At 46.6% G+C, this 13,355-nt stretch overlaps 1 protein-coding gene across 1 annotated transcript in view; it reads right to left on the bottom strand.

Annotated features, from left to right (window-relative positions):
* mtr (5-methyltetrahydrofolate-homocysteine methyltransferase) overlaps positions 1 to 12,828 on the bottom strand; it is a 46,259-nt gene extending 33,431 nt beyond the window's left edge. The window contains exons 1-7 of the mRNA XM_081393098.1: positions 12,613 to 12,828; positions 11,748 to 11,959; positions 10,553 to 10,642; positions 9,780 to 9,849; positions 9,604 to 9,696; positions 8,945 to 9,051; positions 6,955 to 7,014 (exon numbers count right to left, since the gene is read on the bottom strand). Of these exons, the coding sequence (XP_081249224.1) occupies positions 6,955 to 7,014; positions 8,945 to 9,051; positions 9,604 to 9,696; positions 9,780 to 9,849; positions 10,553 to 10,642; positions 11,748 to 11,959; positions 12,613 to 12,820 (840 nt within the window). The 5' untranslated portion in view covers positions 12,821 to 12,828. The remainder of the gene's footprint in view (positions 1 to 6,954; positions 7,015 to 8,944; positions 9,052 to 9,603; positions 9,697 to 9,779; positions 9,850 to 10,552; positions 10,643 to 11,747; positions 11,960 to 12,612) is intronic.
* Between the last annotated feature and the right edge of the window lie 527 nt (positions 12,829 to 13,355).

The following is a 13,355-nucleotide window of genomic DNA, read 5'->3' as shown; positions in this document are numbered from 1 at the left end:
ACACCCCACTCACCCACACCTCACTCCCGCCTCAACACCCACACTCACCACTCACCACCCTCACCCTCCACACCCACTCCCACACTCCCCTCACTCTCCACACTCACTCTCCCACTCACCTCACCTCCCACACCCACACTCACACTCACACTCACCCCACTCACACTCCCACACTCACACACACTCACCACCACTCCCTCACTCCACACACTCACACTCACTCTCCCACACTCACTCACACACACACACTCACCTCACTCTCTCACACTCACTCTCTCACACCTCTCTCTCTCCTCTCACTCTCACACTCACACTCACTCTCACACTCACTCTCACACTCACTCTCTCACACTCACCTCCCACTCTCTCACACACTCACACACTCACTCTCACACTCACTCTCACACTCACACTCACACTCACTCTCACACTCACTCTCACACTCACACTCACTCTCACACTCACTCTCACACTCACTCTCACTCTCACACTCACACTCACACTCACTCTCACACTCACTCTCACTCTCACTCTCACTCTCACACTCACTCTCACTCTCACTCACTCACTCACTCTCACACTCACTCACTCTCACACTCACTCTCACACTCACTCTCTCACACTCACTCTCTCACACTCACTCTCACTCTCTCACACTCACTTCTCACACTCACTCTCTCACACTCACTCTCTCACACTCACACTCACACTCTCACACTCACACTCTCACACTCACACTCACTCTCACTCTCACACTCACAACTCACTCTCACACACTCTCACACTCACACTCACTCTCACACTCACTCTCACACTCACTCTCACACTCACACTCACTCTCACTCTCACACTCACACTCACACTCACACTCACACTCACACTCACTCTCTCACACTCACTCTCACACTCACTCTCACACTCACTCTCTCACTCTCACACTCACTCTCATACTCACTCTCACTCTCACTCTCACACTCACACTCACTCTCACTCTCACACTCACTCTCACACTCACTCACACTCACTCTACACTCACTCTCCTCACACTCACTCTCACACTCACTCTCACTCTCACACTCACTCTCACACTCACACTCACTCTCACACTCACACTCACTCTCACTCTCTCACACTCACACTCACACTCACTCTCTCACACTCACTCTCACACTCACACTCACTCTCTCACACTCACTCTCTCTCACACTCACTCTCTCTCTCTCTCACACTCACTCTCACACTCACTCTCTCACACTCACACTCACTCTCACACTCACACTCACTCTCTCACACTCACTCTCTCACACTGACACTCACACTCACTCTCTCACACTCACTCTCACTCTCTCACACTCACACTCACTCTCTCACACTCACACTCACTCTCTCACACTCACACTCACTCTCTCACACTCACTCTCTCACTCACTCTCACACTCACTCTCACTCTCACACTCACTCTCACACTCACTCTCACTCTCACACTCACACTCACACTCACTCTCACTCTCACTCTCACACTCACTCTCACTCTCACTCTCACTCTCACTCTCACACTCACTCTCACTCTCACACTCACACTCACACTCACACTCACACTCACTCTCACACTCACTCTCTCACACTCACACTCACTCTCTCACACTCACTCTCACACTCACTCTCACACTCACTCTCACACTCACTCTCACACTCACACTCACTCTCACACTCACTCTCACACTCACACTCACACTCACTCTCACACTCACTCTCACACTCACTCTCGCTCTCACACTCACTCTCACACTCACACTCACACCACCACTCTCACTCTCACCTCACACTCACACTCACTCTCACACTCACTCTCCACACTCACTCTCCACACTCACTCACTCTCACACTCACACTCACTCTCACTCTCACTCTCACTCTCACACCACTCACCTCTCACACTCACTCTCACACTCACACTCACTCTCACTCTCACACTCACACTCACTCTCACTCTCACACTCACTCCACTCTCACTCTCACACACTCACTCACTCCACTCACTCTCACCTCACACTCACTCTCACTCTCACTCTCACACTCACTCTCACTCTCACACTCACACTCACTCTCACTCTCACACTCACACACTCACTCTCACTCTCACACTCACACCTCACACTCACTCTCACACTCACACACTCACTCTCACACTCACCTCTCACACTCACTCTCCACTCACTCTCACTCTCACACTCACTCTCACACTCACACTCACTCTCACACTCACACTCACACTCACTCTCACACTCACTCTCACACTCACTCTCACTCTCACTCTCACTCTCACACTCACTCTCACACTCACTCTCACACTCACACTCACTCTCACTCTCACACTCACACTCACACTCACTCTCACACTCACACTCACTCTCACTCTCACTCTCACACTCACACTCACTCTCACACTCACACTCACTCTCACTCTCACTCTCACACTCACTCTCACACTCACTCTCACACTCACTCTCACACTCACTCTCACTCTCACACTCACACTCACTCTCACTCTCACACTCACACACTCACACTCTCACTCTCACTCTCACACTCACTCTCACACTCACACTCACTCACACTCACTCTCACTTTCACACTCACTTCTCACACTCACTTAACCCACTCACACTCACTCTCTCACACTCACTCTCTCACACTCACACTCACTCTCACACTCACTCTCACTCCTCTCACACTCACTCTCACACTCACTCTCACACTCACTCTCACACTCTCACTCACACTCACTCTCACACTCACTCTCACTCTCACTCTCACACTCACTCTCACTCTCACACTCACTCTCACTCTCACTCTCACACTCACTCTCACACTCACTCTCACACTCACTCTCACACTCACTCTCACACTCACTCTCACACTCACTCTCACACTCACTCTCACTCTCACTCTCACACTCACACTCACTCTCACTCTCACACTCACACTCACTCTCACTCTCTCACACTCACTCTCTCACACTCACACTCACTCTCACTCTCTCAAACTCACTCTCTCACACTCACTCTCTCACACTCACTCTCTCACACTCACTCTCTCACACTCACTCTCTCACACTCACTCTCACACTCACTCTCACACTCACTCTCACACTCACTCTCACACTCACACTCACTCCACTCCTCACACTCACTCTCACACTCACACTCACACTCACTCTCACACTCACTCTCTCACTCACTCTCTCACTCACACTCACTCTCACTCTCACACTCACACTCACTCTCACTCTCACACTCACTCTCACACTCACTCTCACTCTCTCACACTCACTCTCACTCTCACACTCACTCTCACTCTCACACTCACTCTCACTCTCTCACACTCACTCTCTCACACTCACACTCACTCTCACTCTCTCAAACTCACTCTCTCAAACTCACTCTCTCACACTCACTCTCTCAAACTCACTCTCTCACACTCACTCTCTCACACTCACTCTCTCACACTCACTCTCTCACACTCACTCTCTCACACTCACTCTCTCACACTCACACTCTCACACTCACTCTCACACTCACTCTCACACTCACACTCACACTCACTCTCACACTCACTCTCACACTCACTCTCACACTCACTCTCACACTCACTCTCACACTCACTCTCACACTCACACTCACTCTCACACTCACACTCACTCTCACACTCACACTCACACTCACTCTCTCACACTCACTCTCTCACACACTCACTCTCACACTCACACTCACTCTCACACTCACTCTCACACTCACACTCACACTCACTCTCACACTCTCACTCTCACACTCTCACTCTCACACTCACTCTCACACTCACTCTCACTCTCACTCTCACTCTCACACTCACTCTCACACTCACTCTCACACTCACTCTCACTCTCACTCTCACTCTCACTCTCACACTCACTCTCACTCTCACACTCACTCTCACACTCACTCTCACACTCACTCACTCTCACACTCGCACTCACACTCTCACTCTCACTCTCACACTCACTCTCACACTCACTCTCACACTCACACTCACACTCACACTCACTCTCACACTCACTCTCACACTCACTCTCACTCTCACTCTCACACTCACTCTCACACTCACACTCACTCTCACACTCACTCTCACACTCACTCTCACACTCACTCTCACACTCACTCTCACACTCACTCTCACACTCACTCTCACTCTCACTCTCACACTCACTCTCACTCTCACACTCACTCTCACACTCACTCTCACACTCACTCACTCTCACACTCGCACTCACACTCACACTCTCACTCTCACACTCACTCTCACACTCACTCTCACACTCACTCTCACACTAACTCACTCTCACACTCTACACTCTCACACTCACTCTCTCACCCTAACTCTCTCACACTCACACTCACTCTCTCACACTCACACTCACTCTCACACTCACTCTCACACTCACTCTCACACTCACTCTCACACTCACACTCACACTCACTCTCACACTCACACTCACTCTCACACTCACTCTCACACTCACTCTCACTCTCACACTCACACTCTCACTCTCACACTCACACTCACTCTCACACTCACTCTCACACTCACTCTCACACTCTCACACTCACACTCTCACTCTCACTCTCACACTCACACTCACTCACACTCACACTCACACTCACTCTCACACTCACTTTCTCCCACTCACACTCACTCTCTCACACTCACTCTCTCACACTCACTCTCACACTCACTCTCACACTCACTCTCACACTCACTCTCACACTCACTCTCACTCTCACTCTCACACTCACACTCACACTCACACTCACACTCACACTCACTCTCACTCTCACACTCACTCTCACACTCACTCTCACTCTCTCACACTCACTCTCACTCTCACACTCACTCTCACTCTCACACTCACTCTCACTCTCTCACACTCACACTCACTCTCACTCTCTCAAACTCACTCTCTCACACTCACTCTCTCACACTCACTCTCTCACACTCACTCTCTCACACTCACACTCACACACTCACTCTCACACTCACTCTCACACTCACTCTCACACTCACTCTCACACTCACTCTCACACTCACTCTCACTCTCACTCTCACACTCACTCTCACACTCACTCTCACACTCACTCTCACACTCACTCTCACACTCACTCTCACACTCACTCTCACACTCACACTCACACTCACTCTCTCACACTCACTCTCTCACACACTCACTCTCACACTCACACTCACTCTCACACTCACTCTCACACTCACTCTCACACTCACACTCACTCTCACTCTCACACTCTCACTCTCACTCTCACACTCACACTCACTCTCACTCTCACTCTCACACTCACTCTCACACTCACTCTCACTCTCACACTCACTCTCACACTCACTCTCACACTCACTCTCACACTCACACTCACACTCACTCTCACACTCACTCTCACACTCACTCTCACACTCACTCTCACACTCACTCTCACACTCACTCTCACACTCACTCTCACACTCACTCACTCTCACACTCACACTCTCACTCTCTCACTCTCACTCTCACACTCACTCTCACACTCACTCTCACACTCACTCTCACACTCACTCTCACACTAACTCACTCTCACACTCACACTCTCACTCTCACACTCACTCTCTCACTCTCACTCTCTCACACTCACTCTCTCACACTCACACTCACTCTCTCACACTCACACTCACTCACTCTCACACTCACACTCACTCACACTCACTCTCACACTCACACTCACTCTCACACTCACACTCACTCTCACACTCACTCTCACACTCACTCTCACTCTCACACTCACACTCTCACTCTCACACTCACACACTCTCACACTCACACTCTCACTCTCACTCTCACACTCACACTCACTCACACTCACACTCACACTCACTCTCACTCTCACACTCACTTTCTCCCACTCACACTCACTCTCTCACACTCACTCTCACACTCACTCTCACACTCACTCTCACACTCACTCTCACACTCACTCTCACACTCACTCTCACACTCACTCTCACACTCACTCTCACACTCACTCTCACACTCACACTCACTCTCACTCTCACTTTCTCACACTCACACTCACTCTCACTCTCACACTCACACTCACTCTCACACTCACTCTCACACTCACTCTCACTCTCACACTCACACTCACACTCACTCACACTCACTCTCACACTCACTCTCACACTCACTCTCACACTCACTCTCACACTCACACTCACTCTCACACTCACACTCACTCTCACACTCACTCTCACACTCACTCTCACACTCACTCTCACACTCACTCTCACACTCACTCTCACACTCACTCTCACACTCACTCTCACACTCACTCTCACACTCACACTCACTCACACTCACACTCACTCTCACACTCACTCTCACACTCACTCTCACACTCACTCTCACACTCACTCTCACACTCACTCTCACACTCACTCTCACACTCACTCTCACACTCACACTCACTCACTCACTCTCACACTCACTCTCACACTCACTCTCACACTCACTCTCACACTCACTCTCACACTCACTCTCACACTCACTCTCACACTCACTCTCACACTCACTCTCACACTCACTCTCACACTCACTCTCACACTCACTCTCACACTCACACTCTCTCTCACACTCACTCTCACACTCACTCTCACTCTCACACTCACTCTCACACTCACTCTCACTCTCACTCTCACACTCACTCTCACACTCTCTCTCACACTCACTCTCACTCTCACACTCACTCTCACACTCACTCTCACTCTCACACTCACTCTCACACTCACTCTCACACTCACTCTCACATTCACTCTCACACTCACTCTCACTCTCACTGTGAGAAACAGGTGGGAAGATAGGTACAGTGAGTGACTTACTAACACCGGTCGGGGTTCATAACTCTCCTCAAACAGTCTGTCGATGGCAAATAAAGCCGCCTGATAGAAAAACACATCAGTAAATGTTAATACTGAAATAATACACAAAAAAACCAACCAGAAGAACCCAAATAATTCCTTCTACACATCTAATATCTAAACATACATTGAAATGTAAGCGCTGGTATTTTCCGCTGTGATGTCATGCACTTATACTTTGCATTAATTTAATTCACCATTAATTTAGTACTGCTATTAATAATCTATATCAGTGGTTCTTCAACCTAAGCAGATATGCGTCAGGTGTGCGTCAGGTGTGCGTCAGGTGTGCGTCAGGTGTGCGTCAGGTGTGCGTAGGGGCGGAAAATTTCCGGTAAATTTCCGGAAAGTTTCCGGTAAATTTCCATGGGAAGTTAAGCTGGGGAATTTCGGAAATATTCATTACCACGGCAACCGCTTGCGCGTCCACTCTGAAAGTAACTGTACACATAAGTGACGGATAGATACATTATTTAAGGTTATTTCTATTCGTTAGAATATTGATATATGAACTTGTTGTCAAGTAAGCCCCGTTGCGAGCATGTGTGTCTCTAAACTTTCAGTGTGCTGCACTGCTCTAGTTGACTTCTGCGCCTTCCCCTCCGAAAATATCACGTTAATTTTGAAAACGTAATTCCTTTTGTGGATCCTCTTGGTCTTTCTTCATGTTTCTTTGACAAATATCAGTGTCTCAGTCTCACACAAGCTGCATGTGAGTTAACCACGCCTACTTATTTACATGTTGCGGTATACACGGAATAAAAAAATCTGTTACCGTTGACATTTTCTTCCCGTGGTAACGATATATACCGTCATACCGCCCAGCCCTACTTATGTGGTAAATAAAGTTATGCTAGCTTATTTAGTATCTAACTTATCAGCTTGCTATCTACTAGATGAATACATTTGTATGTGATATTTGCAATTTAAACATTTAATAAATATATTTCCCCATAAAAAAATCTGTTACCGTTGACATTTTCTTCCCGTGGTAACGATATATACCGTCATACCGCCCAGCCCTACTTATGTGGTAAATAAAGTTATGCTAGCTTATTTAGTATCTAACTTATCAGCTTGCTATCTACTAGATGAATACATTTGTATGTGATATTTGCAATTTAAACATTTAATAAATATATTTCCCCATAAAAAAATCTGTTACCGTTGACATTTTCTTCCCGTGGTAACGATATATACCGTCATACCGCCCAGCCCTACTTATGTGGTAAATAAAGTTATGCTAGCTTATTTAGTATCTAACTTATCAGCTTGCTATCTACTAGATGAATACATTTGTATGTGATATTTGCAATTTAAACATTTAATAAATATATTTCCCCATAATATCATCAAAACTTACTTCACTTTGTTTAGTCCACAGGCTCAAATGTGTGCCTTCAATAGTCTTGTGCTTTGGGCTTCTGTACATGTGATGGAGGCATGCACAGTGCCAGTGGGGGGTGTGGTCTCAATCGCCATGCAGTAAGCAGTGTGCAGTGTGCATGTGATTGAGGAATGGCATGGATATTCAAGTGTATTTGAATGGCATCTGTTTGTTTTAGTCAAGATTATGCTAAAATATACTTTCCTCAACTATATTTAAGTTCCTTATGAAGAGCCAACCCTCAACTTTGAAAATTCCCAGTTTATTCCCGTTTATTCCCATAAATTCCTGTTAATTCCCTTAAATTCCCATTAATTCCCATGGAAAGTTTCCATCTTTGAAAATTCCCATAATTTTGCAACCCTAGGTGTGCGTCAGACGTGTGTCAGACGTGCGTCAGACGTGTGTCAGACGTGCGTCAGGTGTGCGTCAGACGTGTGTCAGACGTGCGTCAGGTGTGCGTCAGACGTGTGTCAGACGTGCGTCAGGTGTGCGTCAGACGTGTGTCAGACGTGCGTCAGGTGTGCGTCAGACGTGTGTCAGGTGTGCGTCAGGTCCTTGTACCTTTGCATTAGCCGTATCAAAAATGGTTTCCACCAGCAGAACATCCGCACCTCCATCCAGCAAACCCTTCACCTGCTCCTCATACGCCTCCACCAGCTCATCGAACGCTGAACACACACACACACACACACACACACACACACACACACACGTCATGCGTGACGAACAGCAGCACACGTTCATTACTTACGACGTGTAAGCACTTACGGTCTTACTGATGTAACCCTAACACTGAACACACACAAACAAACAAACAAACACACACACACACACACACACACACACACACACACACACACACACACACACACACACACACACACACACGCGACGTACAGCAGCACATGTTCATCACTCTCTCTCAGTCTTACTGATGTTCCTGTAGTCGGGTCTCTCCACTGACGGCGACACAGACACACACACACACACACACACACACACACACACACACACACACACACACACACACACAGAGACACACACAGTCTTACTGATGTTCCTGTAGTCGGGTCTCTCCACTGACGGCGACACAGACACACACACACACACACACACACACACACACACACACACACACACACACACACACACACACACACACACACACACACACACACACACACACACACACACACACACACACACACACACACACTTACTGATGTTCCTGTAGTCGGGTCTCTCCACTGACGGTGACACAGACAGTGTTTTATTGGTGGGACCCAAAGCTCCCGCGACAAACCGCTTACAACCTGCCAACGACAACAACACCGTCACGAACGCTACGAACGTCACGCTACGATCAGATGAAGAGAGACTGACGTGTGTGTGTGACCTGTTTGAGCTGTGACATCATCAGCCGCTCTCCGGGCCAGTGCAGCAGACGCTTTATTCAGCCGATACGCCTGACACACAACAACACACACGTTACTGACTCGACAAATCATGCTTTATCACTTAAAGTGTTTTAAGTGCTTTATCAGTTTTGCTATATTAACACTTGCTAATGCTAATCTTCACATGCATCTCAAGTCCAACACACTGTAATGTCCTCATAATCTGCACTGCAGCGTCAGCTCTTTCCTCTCAGTGTCTGAAACACTTCCATCACACATTCAGTGTCTAAGCTCCGCCTCTCTGAGAGCTGCTCTGCTCTGATTGGTCAGAAAGCAAACGCTCATTATCATATCTGAATCTCAGCTCTTGATCACAGTGATACGAACAGTGACGATGGCGTGGGTTTTACCGTATCAATCTCAGAAAACAGCGTCTTCTCCACACGAACAACACGAACCAAACTCTCCAGTCTCAGATACACTACAGTGTTTGAGGGCGGGGCTAAGAGACGCTGTTCAGCCAATCAGGACCACAGGCTGGCATTATGCTAATTAGCTACAATTCTGCACAGGTTCAGCGGGAAGTGAGACTGAATTACTGATGATTCATTTCAGTTCAGAATCAATTCTTTCTTTTAGGAGAGAAAAACTCCATTTATCTCTGATCTTTGAAATGTTGCAGAGCTCTTACACTCACGAACACATGAACGGGAATCTCTCATCAGGGTTAAACCCTAACTCTAACTCAACACTTAATAAAGCAAACGTTCACCAGATCCTCGAGGCCGTAGTCTTGCTGAGCGATGCTGGTGCTGCTGAAGGTGTTCGTCTCGATGAGGTCCGCGCCGGCCTCCAGATACTCCTGCACACACACACACACACACACACACACACACACACACGCCGTGAGAAACTAGTGCAATAAAGCTCGTGTATAAACGTGTGTACGCCACTTCCCACGCATGAGTTATGATCTATAATAACACACTTGACTGAAGGATGTGTGAGTACACCTGTAAGTAACTCTGATCCTGCGTACGAACATCTGGAGATAAAGCAGTTTAACGACACCGATGATGATCTGAGCGAAACCACTTTAATATTCATTATGAGTCCTAATCATAAACACAGTGAGGTTCACAATAACAGTTTAAACACATTAACGAATGATTTAAACTCCGTTTTACATCTGATATACACATGTAGATTAAATACGTCATTCTCATTAATGGAGTTAAGCACTTAAATTACTTCAAATTATTACAGAGAAGTTACAACATGTTTTATATTCTAATAAATAGCAATATTAGTAGTGTAAGCGCTGCTGTCGAACACGTGTCCTGAGGCGTGTGTGTGTGTGAGTGTTTGCTCAGCGCATGATAACAGCAGAACTCACACTCTGAGGGAATATCTACACACAGATAATGATCAATAATGCACAATAAGGCCTCTCTGTGTCCATTAAATATATAAAGCAATTAAAAACACGATTTGGCCAGTGGAGAAGATTAAGAAAAACTTTCTCTGAAATGTATTTTATACAATTTGATTTATTTATTCAAAAGCAAGGCGAGGATCGGCTACTAAATGATTCTTCTCAATGTAATGTGACGCACATCCGTATCTCATATTTTCCTAATGTTTTGTACCATTAATATGCATATGCAAATGATATGTAGATGAGGATAAGCATAGTAAAATGAGGCGTTGTAAGCTCATATGTGGTTATTTCGGGGAGGAGACGCGTGTGAACACAATCTTCCTCTGACTGGGTTAATAAAGGGAGTTGTGCGCAGGTTCTGGCGTTCGCACGGGTTTATAAGTCTGAATATTATTAGCCATACGACATTTTGGGGTTTTGGGGTCAGAGACACTCTTAGTGCGGATCCTACGCACAGCTTTATAAATGAGACACACACACACACACACACACACACACACACACACACACACACACACACACAGACCTTGTGGATGCTGTAGATGACGTCCGGTTGAGTGATGCTCAGCAGGTCATTATTGCCCTTCAGACTCTTGGGATGACCTTTGAACTCTTGACCTCTGAAATCTTCCTCTTCCAGGTTCCTCTGCTGGATCATCGTTCCCATTCCACCGTCCAGAACCAGAATCCTCTGGAGCAGGAGCTGCTCGAGTTCATCCCGGAGAGACGGCGCTCTTCCTGCTCACACACACACACACACACACACACACACACACACACACACACACACACACACACAAGTCAGCTTTATTTCTGTAATGCTTTATACGACAGACTATTTCAAAGAAGCTTCACAGTAATAAAGAGGACAATAACAGAATCAATAATGAAACTCTACAGAACAAAGTTGATTCAACTCAATATAATTTAATGTTAATTCAATTCAGTTCAGTGACTGTTTTATAACAATTAAACAATTTATACAATTTGACAATTTAAATTATAAGTCAGTCCGTGTTTGAAATGTTTAAAATAATCTTTAGAGAATTTTGAGCAAAAACATGGTTAATTTAAATGCAGAAATTGTGCATTGATCACATGATCTGCTGGTGTATCGATCGGGCTGATGATGTCACTGCACACATGCACTGCTGTGCGCGCACACAATCAATCAGTTTGTTACACAAGAGATCAAACAGAGCGTGAGATGCATTAAACTGATCAACACATCTTCATTTCTCTCTCATCTCAGAGCTCGATCACAGATCACACACTACATTAACAATACACTTATCATCTGCATAAATCAGACAGATGTTGACAGCTTCCAGCTGATGCAGAAGAAGCGCGTGCACGAATCACCTGTTGCATCAGAACCGAGCCGAACTTACCGGCTGTCGAACCGCGGTGTATCGTCGGCGGCATCGGGCCGAAGGAAGTCCCGCAACACTGGGAGTGAGCGCGCGTGATCGCGGTGCCGTGAGCTCGGGCCGGCGGAGTTCCGGAGACACTGGCAAACTTTCTTTTGTGAAACTTCTGTGCAACACGTGTAGGACAGTCGCGCATGCGCAGCCTGACAAGTCTGACACTGCTGCGCATGCGCACCTCCTTCCGTTGTGCAACGATCACTTCTCTATTAACTAGAGCATAGCTTTATGTAGGTATGTAAATACATATTTGCATAAATGTAAATATTTAAAACCAGTATATATCTATATAAAGGTATTTATTCTTCATAACGACTGTTTCGACATTAATGTCTCTAAGCAGGAAAAGGAGAATGAGAAAAGCAGGTTGTTAAACTTCTATAACTGGTTGAATATGATCTGATAGAATATGGTGTGATTCTCACACACTCGTCAGTCTCAGTTTGAACTTTAACCCTCAGTGTGGGAATCAGCTTATGGGTAAAGTTCAGTACACACACACACACACACACACACACACACACACACACACACACACACACACACAACACACATTCTAACACAAAAACTCTCTCACGCACACTCTCACTCACACACTCCCACACACACTTTCTCTCTCTCTCACACACACACACACACACACACACACACACACACACACACACACACACACACACACACACACAGACTCACTCTCACATACTCTC

Source organism: Scardinius erythrophthalmus (genome assembly GCF_964197995.2).
Source record: "Scardinius erythrophthalmus genome assembly, chromosome: 18".
NCBI lineage: Eukaryota > Metazoa > Chordata > Actinopteri > Cypriniformes > Leuciscidae > Scardinius > Scardinius erythrophthalmus.
This window is presented reverse-complemented; position numbering and strand designations above follow the sequence as displayed.